The following is a 19,272-nucleotide window of genomic DNA, read 5'->3' on the forward strand; positions in this document are numbered from 1 at the left end:
CTTTAACCCACTTGAACCTACGTCAGTCTGTCCCTTTTATCAAACGCTCATCAAACCCTCCCAATTCACACTTGTCATGTTGTGATTCAGAAGCATCAACAGGAAACTTAACAATCAATCAACTAGTCCTGCAACAGAAAAAGTTATTTTCATTACTTTTCATAATTTTTTTTTTCCAAGTGAGCATCTTTGGGTTTTGGATTGCTGATCAATAATCGATTTGAATACATCAGCCTGAGCTGTGGAAACATTTTCTCTTATCTCATTTTAATGATTTTATTGATCACCTGAACATGATTGTGTTTGTTTAGAAAAATATATACACATACAAAGTGAGATTTAAAATTTGTGCCTGAAAAGGTGCCAGAGGAAACCCTTATTGATAAAAAAAAATATTACATGGTAATTATTAGTAAAATACTGTGGGAACACAGCAGTGTGCAGATCCTGCACTTTTCTTTCCGTATGAAGATATGTGTTGCGGTGCTGTCAGTGCGTCTCTAACCTGATCCCACAGAGCTATCTGTCGGTCATTCCAGCGCGAGGTGCCTGACGTGAGAAGCATCTTCATGTTTCCCAGGACCAACACTTTACTGGCTTTGTGCGTCTTGCAGTTGGCTACCTGCAAATAAGTGACACAATATGCATGAAAGTCAGCATTAATCAGGCATGATGAACATTAATGTGCATTGTAAGACTTTTTTATGTCATATTAAAGGACGATTTGTTGACAGCAACAGCCCTGAAAACATCAGTATTACAGCACTGTGCCGCAATGTTTCTTATGGGTCTACATGAGCCTATTTGGCAGAGGAGGTGAGAGCAGACCAAATGTAAAGGGTGTGATTCCCTGGCTGGTGACCCAGGGGTTTGTGCAGCTATGCTGTGATCCAGGCCAAGCCAAAGGTGTCAGTTTTGGCTGTGTGGTGCTGGATAAGTGCCTGTGTGTCTGGGCAGGGAAGAGGGAAAAGGAGCAGGGAACTCCCACTTACACAATATTGGCTGTGATGAAAATGTGCACCAGAATTAAGACTCATGGTTCAATCGTTTTTAAAAGAAGCATGTTACTTTCCAATGAAGAATTTTATGTTGCTTTGAATTTCCTTCTTCAAAAGAGATGCTGTTCATTGCCATTTAAAGTAAATATATAAAAATACTTCAAGTAACATAATGTGATGTGAAAAAATAGGAACAAATTCAAATGAGAAGCTAATTATGTGACAGACCCCCTAAAATGAAGTCAAAAAAAGCTAGTCCAGCTGAATACGTAAGCTTTAAAAATATGAATTTATGTATTACTACAATTTGTATAGTTTAATTTTACATCTTTTTTCATGTCTGAATTAAGCACTGATAGAATTCTGCATTTTAAAAATTAAAAACAAATGATAGCTCCACAGCACTACATTTTCTATCACAATAACAAGGTGAATCATATTATCTGATAACTGAGCACACACACACACACACACACACACACACACACACACACACACACACACACACACACAGCAGTACCTGCAGCAGGTTTCCTGAGCGCGGCTCCATCAGTCGAACCTTCCTGTCCTTGCAGGTGGTGGCGAGGATGCTGCCATCTGTGTTGAAAGACATGGACAGGACCACATCTGTGTGGTGGCTGATGGTCCGCACCGGGTTTTTTATCACCTGTTCTTGACAGTCCAGGTTCCAGATCATTATCTGGAGGTGAAGAAGAACACACACAAATACACAGAAATTCAGCAACTGACAATCATTTGGGAAAGAACTCAAGTCAGACTTACAGTAATACATCGTTTTTGAAGGTTGGACTTCAGTAGAAGTAGAATGTTACTACTAATGAGCACTAATATATGATTTATTTATTCACATTTACTTACTATAACATCTTAAAATTAATAGCAGGTTTATGATACCGTACCAAATAATACTCTTTTGTTCTGACTTCACTTGACTTAAAATTAAAACTAGGGTGTACTTAAAGAAAACTATTTTTAACCAATAATTATACATTCACATCATAGATTCTATGATGTGAATGTATAATTCTTGCCAGGGAATGGTTTCACTCAAAGATGGGCTGAAAAGCATGTTATCATAGAGAGAGGGTACACGATAGCTGCACAAATGGGAATAACAGTGCATACTTTTCTTATCTCAGAGGAATTCATGCTGCTGCACTCAGTTGTGTGTGAAAAGAGACACAAGTTGTTTGAGCTTGAGAGAGAATTTCAAACCCTGTTTACTTTCTCACCTCAGAATGAAGGAGGATGGTGGGGCACTCATTTTATACAAATATATTAATGTGATCAATATGGGTAAGAGCACAGGGACTAAATGGGACATAAAAGACAGATAACTGGGCCTGACGTTGCATCGCCGACTGTTAAACTACAGCACTTTTTAGATGTAGATGTTTATTGTAGTAAAAGTGATCGTGATGTGTCATGCAATACTTGCATGTAAACTGTGAGTGAAAACTTAAGCCACTAGAAACAGCTGTGACCCGTTCGGTTGCATTGCAATAGATAAGTGCTTACAATATAGGTCACAGTACGTGCGAGTTCATTTCTTGTTACCCTAAATTTTCCATACAAGACTCCAAAAACTTGTGTTATAGATAGTGTGTGTGTGTGTGTGTGTGTGTGTGTGTGTGTGTGTGTTGGTGCTACCTTGTAGTCATAGGCCGTACTGAAGAGGATGTTGTTAGCAGTCGGGTGCCACTCGATGAGGCCCACTCTGCGGCTGTGACCCTGCAGCTCCTTCCACGGTACTGTAAGGTTTTTCAGCACACCATGAGGAGGGATTTCCCACACTTTCACCTGCAGACACACACAAATTAACAAACAAAAATAAACCAAACCAATCAACTTACTATGGATAACAAATGGCACAGCCTCAAGACACAGTTTTATACAAATAGTCTGAAGAGGTAAAACTTGTTGAGTCTTCCTTTTTCTTTCTGGATTTGTTCTGAGCCACTGTGCCAGGTCAGAGCTGAGGAATGTGAGGAATGACTTCTAGTTCTTCTTGAAGGCTGAACAGCTAAGGCAATATAATGATCTCCTTGCTGCAACATGCTCATATCCCAGGAAAAAGATAAGACGTGAGGAAACCATTTTGAAAATGCAATACATGTGTGTGTTTGTGTTATTTTGTGTACAAACCGTGGAGTCCTCTGAGCAGGAGGCGATGCAGTAGTCGTTGAAGGGATTCCATTTGACATCTAACACGTTGCCTCTGTGGCCCGATACTCGAGGGTGGTGAGGGTCTACTTTACCCGTCTGACAGAAAAACACAAAAATACAAAAAATTATTACAACACAACATGTGAACAGTGTGACATGTTGGGAAATAACAATTATTTGCTCTCAATGCAAAGTACACTTGTCTGTACATAAAGTATGGGGCTTGAATCAGCAGCAGCATTGTGTAAAGACTTGAATTAAGAGGAAACTGTTAGCCTGGTTGTGTCCCAGGGTGGAATCCACCTTACTAACACAATATCTGTTTTGTTAAGAAAAAAATAAATAAAAACAACAATTCACCATTTCATGTGGGGTTACGTGCTGGACTTTCTATTGACTGAGAGCTGCAATTTACTGGAGTCTCTGCTAGCAACTTTATGCCAAGCTAATCAAATTGGCTGACAGCTGAAGCATTATATTTACTAAACAGACGTGACAGCAGTATCAGTCAACCCCTCTAACTCTCTAAATAATAAGTGCATTACATTGCATTTTGCTTCCTAACTTGCTCACTTTCTTCTTGATGTCACAAGACTACTGTAACACTGTCATCTCCACCTGGGATTGATAGATCTAACTGGTCTTTCAACATGCTTAATTACTAACATTTTATTTTCTCCACTTATATAGTAACAGGTTCTTAGAGAAGTAGATAAAACCTTAGAAAAACAACACACATTGAGTTTTAAGAGTTTATCTGAAAACTGCATCCTATTATTTCTGTCAGGTAGAGACTTATCATCATGTTTCATGCACTTTGTAAAAACTTTAAAAACAAACATTTTGGAAAAATAAAAAAATATAAATGAAAATAATTTGTGCCAGCAGACCTCTGAATGCCCTTTAAGGTCATGTCCATAAAATATTTTTTCTACTAATGTCTGTAATTTCTGAGTTGTTTTGTAGCTCAGTCCAAGTGGAAGCAGAAGCCCACATGAACGCTCTTTTACTGAGCTCTGTGTGCAGCCTTGTCAGTGACTGGAGCGTTCAGAGAGCTCAGCCTGCAGTTTGACATTAGAGGTCTATATAGTGGTCTAATAGCAGCTATAACTGATCTTTTGGCCACTTGGGGGCATCTGAGAATTTTTTTTTCTCCACCAGCTGCTGAGGGAAATATCTGTATATATAGCTGCCAAATGCTTGGCTACTTTCACCAGCTGGTAACTTACTGTCTATCGATCATTTGGTGCTTTGCATTTTTTTCACTTTCAGACTTGTAGTCCTCAACTTACAACAACACTGACTCAAGTGACATCCCTTGAGGACATTTATCCAACTAAACACAGCTGCCAGTGGAGCCACAAAAACTTTTGTGCACTTTTGTGTGATTGGTGCAGCTTTAAATTCAAACAGCCAGATCCTCAGATCCAAATAGTTTTCAAGGGTCTAAAGAGGACGTGTCAATCTGTGCAGGTTAGGGCAGGTATTCCAGTTTTCAAGCTGTCCAACTGTGCATGACACTAACATCAAATTACTCAGAGTGAGGGTGGAATTACACAAACACCTTATGACACACGCCTTTCATATTCGATGATCCTGTTACAAGGAAAAAGTCACTCAAGATTTTCTGCCTCAACAAGACTGCTAATTATGCCATTTGTACAAACAGAACCTTCTTCTGACATACACACCTGCAGGCTAAATGAACGTGCAGGTCAGGTATGTTTGGAAGAAGGGCATGATGTAACCATTATCTGTGCTTCCAGAAAACCGAACACATGGAAGTAGAACTGCTGTTCTTATATTAATGCGTGTTGACTACTTTCTCCCCAGAACAATAGCTGATCTGTAAGTCTACACACACAGGAGGTGGGATGTGAAGGCGGTGGAGGGGGAATGCTGAAGTTTCACCTACTCTAGACAGTCAAAGGGGGAGAACAGGGGGTCAAAAGATAAGTTATGTCATTCCTAAGCTCATATGCAATTCATACCCATGCCAGGAGGATGGTGATAACTCAGACATACTGAGAGAGGGATGAAATAGGGAGAAGTGTTTGGCTTGATGAATACCTCTGAGGTGGAGATTTACAGCGAGACTGTAAATTTTCCCGCCACACGAGTGAGGACATTTATTTGTGAGTTCACTATTATTAGTGATAACACCAGGGATGTGAAAATATCCATAATTAATGTCTGGTACTGTGTTTGATGTCTCACTTTTCAGCTGAGGTTAGTGAGGGAGATAAGACAGAGTAATGACTGAAAAAAGTAACCACATGCAATGTCTAGGTTGCAGTGAAAAATGTGACGGGGGTTTCTCCCTATTTAGAGATTCTTTTGGCTACAGTGGTCCTGTGCTATTTATAATCCGAGAGCAGAGCTGTCTTTTGCAGGTGTGCTGTGCATGCAGGAACAAAAAAAAACCATGAAAGATGTTGAGCAGTCAGCTCAGAAAAATTTGCCACCCTAAAAAACAGTTGTCATTTAAATTCAGGTTGGTGACCTTGAACAAAAAAAAAAAAATCTGAAGTGAGAACTGTTTGGTAAAAATTTCAGCCATGAGTCAAACATTGTAACTTTTCCATTTGTACGCCTGTTGTGTTCAGTTGCAAGCTGGAAGAAACTTAAGGCAGAGTGATTCTAGTTTATGAGGAGCCATCTTTGTTGATTTATATAAGAAAAGAAACTAGAAAACTCTATTTGTAAAGTCTTTCCAAAATAGTTTTACAACACATATGGAGCTTGCAACTCATGGGCTCTTTGAAATAGAAACAGCCATATTCCAGACTGACTCAAATTCTAAAAGAAATGAGGATGACATGAAATTCATCTTAAAAGTTTACAGTCTTATTAAAAAACAAGTAAAGAACAAGTAAAAGGTGCAAAGCTTAGGTGAATTCTATGTGTGGCAATTTCCATGTTTCGGGATATGGCATAATGCTGTAGAAAAAAATCAATTACTCACACAAGGAGTCTTTCGTTTTTCTACCCTCTACCTCACTTAAATTGATGTTTTGTTTCACTTCATTGTTCAGCCCGACACTGTACTTCTGTTTCATAGATGGGAAATATTTTTGTTTGATTTTGCCCCAACTTATGCATCGTAAGGGATGTATCCGTCGAGCTGATGTTGCTCTTAGACTACGTAGAAGCTGAGTATAGGTTTTTTGGAGCACGTAATATGACTTTTTTCAATAAAACCAAACAAATATGCCAATTTAAGAGATTACATCTCTATAAGTACATTTCCAACATCCTGTACAGTTATGTCAATCTCATCCATGCTTCATGCCATTTGTCACAATTTCTCTGTCACTGTTCTTCATGGATGGACAGGAAGACAATGTCCCCACTTATCATCCAGCCTACAAAACTGGCTCCAATGTTCCATCCAGGAAAACAGCAACTGCAGATACACATGTAACTGAATCATTCATAAAGAGTTAGAGATACTGGAACCTGGCTTCTGTTTGATTGTAGATAGAGACTTAAACAATGCCAACATATCCCCGCCTATCCTCTCACGTTTAGAGTGAGATATTGCTTATATCACTTTAAAAATCTGACATCATTGTGTCTGCAGACCTACTGTGAGGTGCAGATACTCACATGATGGATAGACAGCACCAGGAAGGCCCCTCCCCCGGCACACTCGGTGATGACGGCCAGGAAACGTGGGTTGGCAGCACAGAAGTTGTTGTCCTGGACGCTGCGTGTGATTGGCACGCTGTCATAGCAGCTCTCCTTGGTGGCGGCCTTACCAAACACGTGGCGGAACTTGGAGCTGCGGTACTGAGGACGCCATGTCATCTGAGAGACAGGGGAGAAAGGGAGGAAGAGAGAGGTCAGTCAAGGAGAATCATCCATCTTGCACAGTGAGGGTGACACAGCTTTTTATAGGTGTTAATAATCCTGCTCCTTTCTCACAGGAGAGCAGAGAGATAGTGGATATGATCAATTCTGCAAAACACAAACAGCACTGACTCTGAAGTTTTCATCGGAGAGAGAACTGATTACCCCCAAAACAAGATACACTGCTCCGTTAAAATACAAAAACTAAAAGGAGCCTAAGAAGCAATGCTTGCCACACCTTGCATCAGCAGAAACTGATTTGTGCCACATCCCTTTCGGGTCAAAGTAGCAATGCGTACAGTGTTACACAATAAAATACAAGTGGCATAAATCACGACACAAAAACCAGCGGAGACAGTGCGCACGGGTAGACACAATGATAGAAGAAAAACCGTGCAACGCTATGCAGGATTATTTGGGGAACTATGGAGCGTCGAATTAGCGAACTGAGGGTTCCTAGATCCGGCTAGCATGTCTGCATATCTTAGCATTGCCTTTGTGTACAAATGGTGATCAACAAATAAACTATGAAACACGGTTACTTTCAGGTTGTTGTGAACAGAAGTCTGTCTTAGGCCAGGATTTCTGCAAATCTTGTGGCCTTCCACAGGGTACTATTTTAGTCCCACTTTTGTTCCCATTATCTGTAAATGATGTATGTGACAATTATCCTGCTTTACTTGTGTCCTGTAGAAAATGTGGTAAAACAATTACTGAGCAAAGAGTCTGGTAAAAGCTGGTTAATAAATTATCACTTCATTTGGAAATACAGTATATTGTTTAGGTCCCAAATAAAAACTCAATGCAATGTGTTTAAATGTTTGATGTAATGGAAGAAGCATTCAATCAGAGACATTTATTTTATGGGTTGTACTTTAGGTCATCAAAACTACTACATAAAAACAGTGACGATCATTATAAAGTGTCATTGTGACGCTCAGATTCTCTTTATGTTAGGACTTCAAATCATCCAAAGGATAAGATTTATCTATATCTACCTATAGAGATCCTATCATCTATCTATATCTAAAATAAATTCATTTGACACCAGCTTACGCTGCAAAGTCAAATCCAGTGAGTCATTTTGAACATGAACAGGGACACTTTTTCAACAACAGTCTTCAGGTTTTGATCCCAATTATTTTAAGCATATTTGATTTTATTTAAAGCTCTACAATATTAGTCATGTCAGACTAATGTAAAACATACTGATCGATATATCTGTTTGGTTGGGAAGACATTTCATAAAATTTCGTGGTGCTTTAAGGTGGAATTCATTTCCAAATGAGGTGACACACGAAACCAAACCTTGTGTATTGTTTAAGAAAAGGAATGTCGAGAGCAGTTTGTTTATAGCTACTCTCAATACTTCAAATTACATCATGTGTTGTAAATGACAATAATCATCGTCATGATTATGATTCTGTTTGTGTTTCAAACAGATGGATTGTATTAATAATGCAACTGCTATTGGACTTTACAAGGTTCCTTGAATTATTATTTCTTAGCCAGGAAAGAATTAGTCTTAAAAAAGTTTGTTTTAATGATGTTCGACAAATAAAATCAATCGCTCAATCAAGTAATAAACAGTTGATGTAGAAGTAGAGGAAAAGCTGTGAGACTTCTCAAATCCTGAGTCTCTTTTTAGCCACTTTCCTTAAGCCAGTCGATGCATATGTCATTATTGTGAGAGATAAGTGGCTCTGGTCCACTGGGACGAGGCCTGGCCAGCCAACATGTCTGCTCTAGTACTCTGCCTGGCTCTCTGCCTGCCTGCTGCATGGTCATTACTTATGAATTAGGGGTGGAGGAGGTTGATGGACAAGAGCGCAGAAATGGACCCAAACAACAACTTAAGAGCATAGAGAGCCACATGAGCAACGGACACAACAACAAGAGCAGTAAACCCATCATAGGTTTCTGTTTTCTAGCAAATCACACATGACCTAAAACCATTCCTGTCACTGAAAGTAATGACATCATCTTCCTGATTTATGTGGACTGCCCGTGGGCCTTTCAAATGATGGCTAAATAAATACACGGTTCGCATGATGCAGGTGCGGCTGAAAAGAAGCTGAGCAAGGAAATAAACTGACAGACGGAGGAAATTCTGGTAAAAAAAAAAGAAAGACAAGAGAAATGAATGGGTGGGGATCATGACTTCATGTCTCAGTTCACTCCTGCACCTCTCACCTTCTGCCCTGAGGCCGTCGAAGAGAGCCTCACGCTGTCACACAGGAATGTTTTCCCTACCTACGACGAGCTTCATTGAACTTCTCAGGTGTTTAAGAGTGTGACGGCCACTCAGACACTGTCACTCAGCCATATGACCGTCCTGACAGCTGAACTAGTCATATTCACACATCTTCAAGAAACACATTTTGTATTGACTCAATAACCTAAATGCTAAAAAGAAATTGAATTAGCTTAAATAATGGCGTTCCTTCTTTCCTCCTTTGATACATTTTCGGGACAATAAAAAAATCACACAAAGAGAGGGCTCCAACCATAAACTGTATGTAAAAGTGGACATACCTTCCAAGTCTGAAAAATGAGGCCAATGTGGAAGTGCAATAAACGGCAATACTACCGAGTGACACTAGAGGTTGGTTCCAATGAGCTCCAATGAGCTATTACACTCCCATTCCAGTTCTCTCATGAAATACAAAGTCAATAAATGTTTTCCACAATAGCTAAAGTCCCTCCTTATTATCAGTTTTCTGGCTGACCATCTGGAAATAATCCCATCATTAATTAGAAATTAGGCCACAAAAAGCAGCATTTTACAGGGCGTGTCTGTTTGATTGACAGGCCTGTGGTGCAGTCAGGTTTCTGCTATCGTTGGCGGAGTGTCATGACCTCGGGTTTCTAATTGGATCCAGTCAGATCCACCGCGTGTTCCTCTCAGCTCGTCCAAATATGGTCACTTCTAACTCTGAAATAGCAAGATGGAGAAAGCAAGATCCGAACTCAAGGCTTCATAACGGCAGTTCACAAACCAATGATTGAATTCACTGTTAGTTGCTGCCTGGTTCCAACTACCAATGTTTTAGGTCATTTGTTATTTAACTCGTACAATCACACGTACTCTTGTCATTTCAAGATTGCGCAACTTGCTTAAACTGATTACAATACTATACACTAAATAACAGAATGACTGTATGTACAAACCTAATTTTTATTGATAGATAAATCTGTCTATTAAATGTTAGCCTCTGATGAAAAATGCCCTCCACAATTTCACAGACCACAAGGATCATCATCAAATTGCTTGTTCTGTTGGATCAACAGTTCAAAAGTTATTTGTTTGCCATAATAATACACATTGAAAAAGCAGTAAATCCTCATATTTGAGAAGCTGAAACAGTCAAATGTGCAACATCTTTGCCTGAACAAGACTTAAGTCTGAGTGTGCAGCCCTGCCAGCAGCTCTGTGAGGGTGCACTTCAGCACGGTGGAGCTTTGACCACAACAACATGCTAACATGCCTCTACCGACAAGGCTTATAATGACGTGTAGCAGACATACTATTTACTGTGTTTATACAGTCACTTAGTTTAGTGTGTCAGTATGTTGGAATTACTTAAAGTGCAGTAAAAAAAAAAAAAAAAAAAAAGGATTTACAGCAAGTATTTTAAAAGTCTAAAAACTGACCTGATGGTGCGACTTGAAACATTATTACAAATTCATCTTGAGGGGGACACAAACATCTGCACCAGATTTCATTGCCAGTAGTCACTAAAACCACAAATATAAAAATAACCTTGTGGTAACACAAGAGGAAAAGTCATGAATGTCGACAACAAAATTTTATTTCAGTCTATTCAGAAGATGCTCGGATATTTGACTGGACAATTAAAGACTCTGAAGAGCTCTTGGGATCCTTCCATTTTTAGCCTTACTAGTTGTGTGGAGCTGAAAATAGAAAGCCAAAGAAATGTCTTTAACTGTTTAAAAACTGTCATAATATTTAGATAAGTTTGTGTAAATTTATTGCTAACTTGTTTCAGGTCTACCCTGAATATGTACCGTACTGTACTCTGTGTGTGTACTTTAGATCTACTGACATCCATTCCTGCTGTATTTTGTGGTTCATTGTGAAGTTGTTCTAATTGGTGTTGCAATGACACATATAAGATATTCATGGTGTTTATCACCCTTGTGCGTCTGCTCTGCTCCACAACAACAGAACCGTTAAACGAACTTCCCCAACGAAAGCTGGACATGCCGAATAAGACTAACACCCATAATGGCATCAGAGGAATTAACTGTTACCAAGCTTACATTTCTATTTAAACCATTGGATGAATAAATCAATGGATGCATGTTTGTTAAAGGACTTCATACGACACACCAAGCTACCATTCACTTACAAACTGGAGCACATCTGGGCTCATATAATCAGCATTCGTGTATTGGTGAGGCTTACAAGACCAGAGGGAGAGGCTTCCAGGGCAGACAGCTAAGACATCTTATCACATCTAAAGCAGGTTGTAATCAGGCCAGTGGCAGCTTCCTTTCCGCTGCGTGTTGCAGCAGGTACGCAGCAGTCTGTGTGGTGCGCGGCCTGTCCTGGCTCCTTGTAGAACTGATGACGAAAACATTATTCCTGCTATTTTTACACCGGCTTCTTGCTGATCAAAAGAAAGCCAGGCATGTTCACTGACAGCAGAAAAGTTGTTTTTTTCCACAAGGATTTCTTAGAACTTATGTCTGGCAAAATAAAAGAGATGCAGTCCTTTTTTTCACAGGGAAATTTATTTTAGTCCATGACCAGTGAGTCACAGCAGCAGCCGCATTAAGGGGGCTGTAAAAGCAGTCATAAAACTAAACTGAAAACACAGATATGACTTTAAAAAAAATATATACTGTACATCTGGTTTGCTCAGCCAGAGTTCTTTTGTGAGTCTGTACTTGTAAATAGATGTGCATAGCATACATATTCACCTATTCCTCTCCTAGAGGCTGTTTTTAAAGCACCTCATAACTCATAATCACTTACGCTGGCAGCCACTCCTCTCTTTGGCTTGCCAAGGCTCAGAGCTAGGGTTGGAGGAGTTCAAAGTTTACTTGTTGGTGTCACGATTTCAATTACTAAAGCAGCCAATGGCCAGCAGCTATGAGGAGTAAGATGTTTTAATGCTCAAAATCTGCAAAGTGTCCATCAATTTTGCCATCAATTCCTCCATCCTGTTGTCTGCAAGAACCCTTATCCTAAACAAACTGACCTCATGACAGCAAACCTAACAAGGTCTCTATAAAACCAAGCGTGCACGAGCCCAACCCTCTCGAACTGTAGATGTAATGTTTTGTAAACGCTCAACATGAAATCTAAGACGAGGAATGTACAGGTGTGAACATACGGCGTGGCAGTGTGAGCATATGCGTATTTATTGCGTGTCTGAGTGAGTTGGAGACACCTCCCTTTGTTTAGTCCGTCTGATATCATACACAGATGACAGTTTACAACCTCTGTCTAGTAATAGGATAACCCCCACTCTGGTAATCCAAGAGCTATAGTGCGCATGTGAGTAGGTATGAAAGGATCAGGCAGGATATGGCTGCATGTGTGCTTTAGAGTCACTGTGTTTACCTGGAGGAACTATCCAGATACCCTCGCAGTCATTAAAAAAAAAACTGTGTAACCTTCCGAAATGTCCACATACATGTGCTTTGGTGTGATTTAATTCAGTGTAATGTTGATACATTCAGCTCTTCAGATTAGTTCACAACAGTCCTTTATACTCGCAGTCTGTTTTAAAAGGTGTATGAATTCATGAGGAGACAGAAGTGATGTAATGATTAACGTGTACAGTCTGGCAGGCCGAATGTGGATGATCTGAACGAGACCAACTGACTCATGGATGGAAAATAAACAGATTAATGCTAATTTCACTGCAGGATTTACAATATTTATGGTCAAAATATTGGCAGGTTCTGTCTCTTTCAATGTTTTTTTACATTAGGACCCAAGCATCTGTTTAAGCTGAACACAACTGTCATTTTTACATCTGAGCGATCAAAAATTTGGTGGATAAAATGAAAATGCCAACAAGACTAAAACATATTGTACCATAAAACATTTTTTTGTATAGTAGTGACTATAAAGATGTTTAAGAGCCTTATATCAATTAATAATAACTAACGACAATTTTTTTTTTTTGTCATGATCCCACTGCACACTGGGAAAACAGTGACTACTTTGAGAGTCAAGAAACACAACTGATGATCACTGATCAGATCATATAAACCACTGTTTTTGGAGAAAAAAGCTTGAACCTGCAGTGCAGAACTTTGTCTCCCACTTCTGCCAGTGAGAGTAAATACAAAAACACTGTTGACACGTGTATACATCATAGACTCCACTGTAGCCCTCTCGGCTGGTACCATTTACCAGTTAATAAAGTAAGTAACTAACTAACTAACTAACTAACTAACTATCTATCTATCTATCTATCTATCTATCTATCTATCTATCTTTCTATCTATCTATCTATTTCATTTTACTATCACACTTTGATCCATCTAGAAGTTTTCTTTGGAAAGTCTAAAAGAGCTGCACAATCGATTTATTTCATTCATGTTGCATAGCCTGATCAGCTGGTGGTAGTCTCTGGTGTGCATGCTCTCTCCATTGAGCATGGTCGGTATGCATTTATCTGGCCAGCATGAGAATGTCTCACTCGACACCAGATTTATAAACTCTGCACACTGTGAGATACAGAGACTTTTCCCTGGCAGTGACAGGCTTAATCAGCATTGGGTGAATTAATTTGACAGCAGCTTGAATGTAACAGTCATTCATATGTAACAGTCCAACACTATAGGTTTAAGAGAGTGCACCTAAAATGTCTACAATAATGCTTGACTGCACAGTATAACAACTATAGGAAGTCAACAGTAAAATAGTCAGTCTGTAGTCAGTTTCAGATGTTTGTTTACAAACAGTTTGGGTCATAATTTTATGGTTTTCCTTCATCTTTGCTTTAAAATAAGTTCAGGGTTTGTTTAAAAGATGTGGAGAAGAATTAGGAAGTATAACATTATTACTGATAGAAATTATGGTCACACTAGAAAATAATACCAAAGGTGGAATAAACTGGAACTTAAACTGTTCCACTGTGGGAGAAAAGATGAATCAGAAACTGAAACAAAAGTCCTCTCATTTGTCGAGGCTTCATTGTGAACATGTATCCCATTAACAGAGCTCTCCATTAGTTCCCTACTGACAGCACACAGCTTCCGCACAGCAAGTCCATTAGCTGCTGAAGGTCACCCATATGAAATTTGCAAAACAATAAGATACAAATCATGGATGCGCTCACACACAGAATGTCAAACTGCAGACAGATCATGAAGCTCACACACAAGTTGGCACAGGACAAGAGATAACACATTCAAACATAGACCAACATCAAGGTTGTGTAATCTGACATGTTCTGACAAAAACTGAGCTTCAGGAATCAATCCTTTTTTATAGATATGTAAGAAAATATGCAAAACTGTTGAATACATTAGCGCTTGATAAAAACTTAGCCTAAACCATTAATGTATATAAAAGTGGACGTAGCTTCCAGGTCTGAAAAATTAGGCCAATGCAGAAGTACCTTAAACTGCAATACCACCAGGGGCCACTAGGGGTTGGCTCCAAAAAGGCTCTGGCTCCATAGACTCCCATTCATCTTCTCTCATGAAATACAAAGTTAATACATTTTTTCCACAAGCCATTTTGGTGTCATTCGCTAAAGTCACTTCTTATTAGTTTTCTGGCGGTCCATCAGAAAATAATCCTATCATAAATTAGATATTAGGCCTGACAAAGCGGTATGTTTTGGGGCGTGTCTGTTTGATTGACAGGCCTGTGATGCAGTCAGGTTTCAGCTATTAGTGGGCGGGCACAATGTCCTCACACCAGATTGAGTCAGATCCATTGAGTCAGTCCTTTTCCCAGTCAGGACAAAAAAAACAGTGGATGCTCATGTCGTCATAAACCTTGACATGAGAAACAGGACGGCAGGCTTAATGAAAAGACGTCAAACACACTCCGATTCAAACCACAAGGCGCATATTTCAGCAAATGGTAGTGTTTTGGAGGGTGGACACCACCATAAATAGCCTGTGGGTAGGGATGACTTGACTGGGACATTGGATGATGATGTCATTTTCAGTGTTGTGGAACAGCTTCAGTTTCATACTGACATCTTTTTGTCGTCAGTAAAAAATAGAAAATCCATCCACGCTTATGGCAGCGAATGAGAGGCTACTCATCCAAGTTTTGAGCCATAGGATAATTAACAGAAAGAGTATGAGTCCAGTCCGCTGTCCAATAAACGTGTTAAAATATGTATGAATTCAGGCCACGAGCTGGTCTGAAGATTTTTGTTTCATCTTGTCCAAGCCTGTCTCATGCACAAGCACACATAGACTCCAGAGTTTGAATCCTCGGGGGAAAAAGTGAGCTCACACACACGCTCACACACAGAATGTCAAACTGCAGACAGATCATGAAGCAAGTCATGAAAGAAACAGCCAGAAGGACAACACGGAAGAGAGAAAGAGATTGCAATTGAGTGCGAAGGAGTGTGACAGAGGCCAAGTGGCCGTTCAGCAGCACTCACCCTGTCGAGTGAGTCGTCACTGGCAGAAGAAGCAGCAGCAGCAGGTCCTTAAGTGAGTAAAAGTTATCTTCTGTCTCCAGTGGCAAGAAAAAGACAAAAAAAAAAAAATCCCCACTGCAGTCACTGGTCTTGCTTTATCTCAAGCACATGGGTCAGTGCTGCTTCTGTGCTTCTTCACGCATGCACACAGACACACACAGACACCTCGTATGAAACCCCACTGTCCCGTCCGAGCTCAAACTCTGATGTGCACACAGTCCACACAGGCAGCCAGTCAGAGGAGACGGTGGGTGTGTGTGCAGCATGAAGCCGAGTGCGTGTGTGAACAAGCAAGGGGTGAGCACAGGAGTGTGTACACTCCCCGAGAGGGAGGTGACTGCAAGAGAGAGGGAGAGAGAGAGAGAGAGAGAGAGAGAGAGAGAGAGCAGGTAATCACGCTGCCTCTCCTTCCCCGAGTGCCGCTCCCTCTCGTCGCTCCTCCACTCTGTTTGCTCAATCAGGATTTCTCAGTCGATCTTTGCAGAAAAGGAGAGGACAAGAGGAAAAACAAACTGCAGACACTCTCCTTCACCCTTGACGCCCTATTTGTGCTTGATTTGCATGTAAATTTAGTGAAAGTAATGCGCTGTGTATTCATCTCTTCTGCATCTAGAAATGTGTATTCCAAGAAAGTCTAACTGAAGTCTCTCTAAGATGAGGCAGAACGAGTTTGAGCATCTTAAAAACACAATAAGCAGAAATAACGTTCATCTAAATGGTATAAAATACAAAAGCACAATGTCAATGGCTCTACTCTGCAGTAATAAGCTCCCACAGCTTTCATGAAGAAATTAAAAGTAAAGAAGAGAAAATATTTTATTCAAAAGAAAACAGGCCATCCTCTTGGCGTGAAGGTTTAAAGGGGTTTTAACCATTATACTGCACTTCCACAAAACAAACTGGGAAACCTGAAAGTAAAGCTGCATCTAACAGACTTTAAATTTGTATGCGCGTCAAGCTCCAACAGCCACTACATTTCCCATGATGCAACTCAATAACATCTTTAATTATACACTCACCAACTGATAAATAGAGAAATAAAAAGTGTAAAATCAATTGAGTTTCCCTTTACAGACACGAAACATAACTTTTGCTGCATTTCATCCAGAGTCTCCGCTCCCTCACTTCTATCTCTGTGCCTGATCTAATAAAGACAGAAATGTCAAAATATAATAGAAACCACCACATAGAAAAGTGACTTAAAATTGTTTAAAATAAAGATTGGAAGTAGGATAAAATTGAGACACAATCAAGCGGCAAGCAGCAGTGACGTCACCCATCGATTTGTGAACGGCCGTTATGAAGCTTCGAGTTTGGAATTTGGCTGTCGCCATTTTGCTAATCCGGAGCGGTTTGGAGCCGGTAGTGACCATATTTGGGCGAGCTGGGGGAAGCAAGCACAGATCTGATTCGGTCTGATAGGAAACCCGGCGATACTACGTCCCCCCACCGATAGTCGTAACCTGACTGCATCACAGGCCTGTCAATCAAACAGAGACACCCCCCCCAAAACCTTTTTTTTAATTTTTTTTTTTTTTTTTTTTTTTTTTTTTTATTATGTAATTTATGACGTGATTATTCTAAATTGGACAGCCAGAACACTAATATGGAAGAGTGAATTTAACGAATGACATATTGAAAATGTGTGGAGAAATTTTATTGACTGAGAATTTTAGAACAGAGAGAAATTAAATGGGAGTCTATGGAGCTGGAGGCTTTTTGGAGCCAACCTCAAGCAGCACCCGGTGGTATCGCAGCACTTCTGCATTGGCCTCATTTTTCAGAGTCGGGAGCTACGTCCACTTTCAGTCTAAGGACACAATTCAGGGGAAAAAAGGCCCTTTTTTAAATTTTTGAGTATTAGCTACCTTTATATATTGCAAACAGATTTACATTGTGGACTCAATTTTTTACATTACACAGATATCAAGTGAAAGTGCAGTCCCTCTCAAACCGTCTGTCCTCTGTGAAGTGTATGCGACCCCTCAAACGAAGAAGCTTCAAATTAAAAGCAGAAAGATTCAACCTGCACACACAATTAGATTAGCTGCAATGCTTGGCAGAACGCCAAGCTGCAACAAAACCCATTCAACCAGTCACATGGCTTCAGCTGGACAGCGGTGGCCGTCACTCCGAGTCAAACTGGACCATTACATAAATGCACAATAGCTGTATAGGCTAGGCTAACGGGTTGAAATAAGGACATTGATAGCTTGCCTTCACATGGTCAAACAGGGGTGTAACCGAGGTAATGATCAATCATCGTGACTGCACAAACGTAAGCTCCTGGATGCCAGCGGTAACACGAAGAAGTATTCAGATTACAACGACTATTCCCGTCCCTACATTTCATCCGAATTTTGTCAGGTTTGGATTTATTCAAGGATTTTATTCAAAGATAGCATAAGGCCCCTGTTTTAAGTGTTTTATCCCCATTGTTTATTTGCAGGGAGTTTCATGTTTTTCTAACTGTTGGATTTTTGCTAACTTTTATTGTACTGTGCACACCGGGGATCCAGCCAAATATACTGCTCTTTGGACCACCCTGCCTAAATAAAGGCTGAATAAATCAATGAATTTTGTCAGAGTAATGTTAACAATTAAGGCAAAATTAATCCTTTGAAAAAACACTCGATTTAAATTTTACAAAGACCTGGAAACTTGTTTTCTTTATTTTGTATTTCTCTTTAAAATAAATATCTGCGACCAAAATATCAACGTAGCTAGATCAAGTAAAAAAAAAAAAAAGCAGCGTGAGCAGCATAAAAAATTAAGAGGGCAAAAATGCCCTAAGAATGTAAAACGTGAATTATATATTTACAGTAATAGAATTGTCTCCTGCTGTCTCTCACAAATGCAGTTGGTTTTCTATACACATCATAGGATGATGTAACACTTTTCTTTGGAATAGCAATCATAGGGTTTAATTACTCCTATTGGCGACTACTGTGTACGTTTTGATCAGGGCTCTTGTCACCTTGATAACTTAGCACTAATTAGTGCCCCCAACATTTTACAAACAACCCAATTGGGGGCAAAAGTTACCCCTCAAATATTTATTATTTGGGGTTTCAGGTGTATTTCACTGGCTGTGAGGATGTGGTTTGCTGCTTTGCGAGTAAAAAACAATCTGCAATATCATCATGCAGGAAGGCATCTTATTGGGTTCTGTAAACATTATTAGTATTACTGATGTTGTGATGTGCAAGCAGGAGATTAATGGTGTAGTTTTTTGAGGTGGAAGTAATTTTAACTACTTCACAGTTTCAGTTAGAGAGGCATCCTACTTTGCAAGATGATCAAATGTTTTGTGTGTAACACCTTGATCTGCAATGGCATCAAATAAATAATAGAAAGGTGTAAAAAGTACAGTGTCTTCTTCTGTAGAGTTGTTAAAGAAAGGACATGCTAGAGCATGAAAAATGGAAAATGAAAAAATGAGGTGAAGTACAAATGGGACACACACACACAGACATGCAAACATTACTGATATAGTGACAACAAGTCAAAGAGTCACCTCCACCAAATACACAACAAAGTCCAACGGTCACACAGTGTCTCTGAGATAAGAGGCAGAA

General features: G+C 39.7%; 1 protein-coding gene across 2 annotated transcripts in view; it reads right to left on the reverse strand.

The window, feature by feature from the left end:
• The window catches only part of coro2aa (coronin 2Aa), a 44,254-nt gene that overhangs the window by 8,684 nt on the left and 16,298 nt on the right, over window positions 1-19,272 (reverse strand). Inside the window, exons 1-6 of one of the 2 annotated variants that reach the window (XM_069167652.1) lie at window positions 15,656-15,873; window positions 6,795-6,995; window positions 3,165-3,281; window positions 2,670-2,819; window positions 1,519-1,698; window positions 506-622 (exon numbers count right to left, since the gene is read on the reverse strand). In XM_069167652.1, coding sequence (XP_069023753.1) covers window positions 506-622; window positions 1,519-1,698; window positions 2,670-2,819; window positions 3,165-3,281; window positions 6,795-6,995 — 765 coding nt within the window. In that variant the 5' untranslated portion in view covers window positions 15,656-15,873. Of the gene's footprint in view, window positions 1-505; window positions 623-1,518; window positions 1,699-2,669; window positions 2,820-3,164; window positions 3,282-6,794; window positions 6,996-15,655; window positions 15,874-19,272 lie in introns of those variants that run through there. The other variant, XM_069167651.1, reaches the window with a different exon arrangement.

The sequence above is a fragment of the Embiotoca jacksoni genome, unplaced genomic scaffold (genome assembly GCF_022577435.1).
Source record: "Embiotoca jacksoni isolate LCO1_2020_lvr unplaced genomic scaffold, fEmbJac1.0.p SCAF_4, whole genome shotgun sequence".
Taxonomy (NCBI): domain Eukaryota; kingdom Metazoa; phylum Chordata; class Actinopteri; family Embiotocidae; genus Embiotoca; species Embiotoca jacksoni.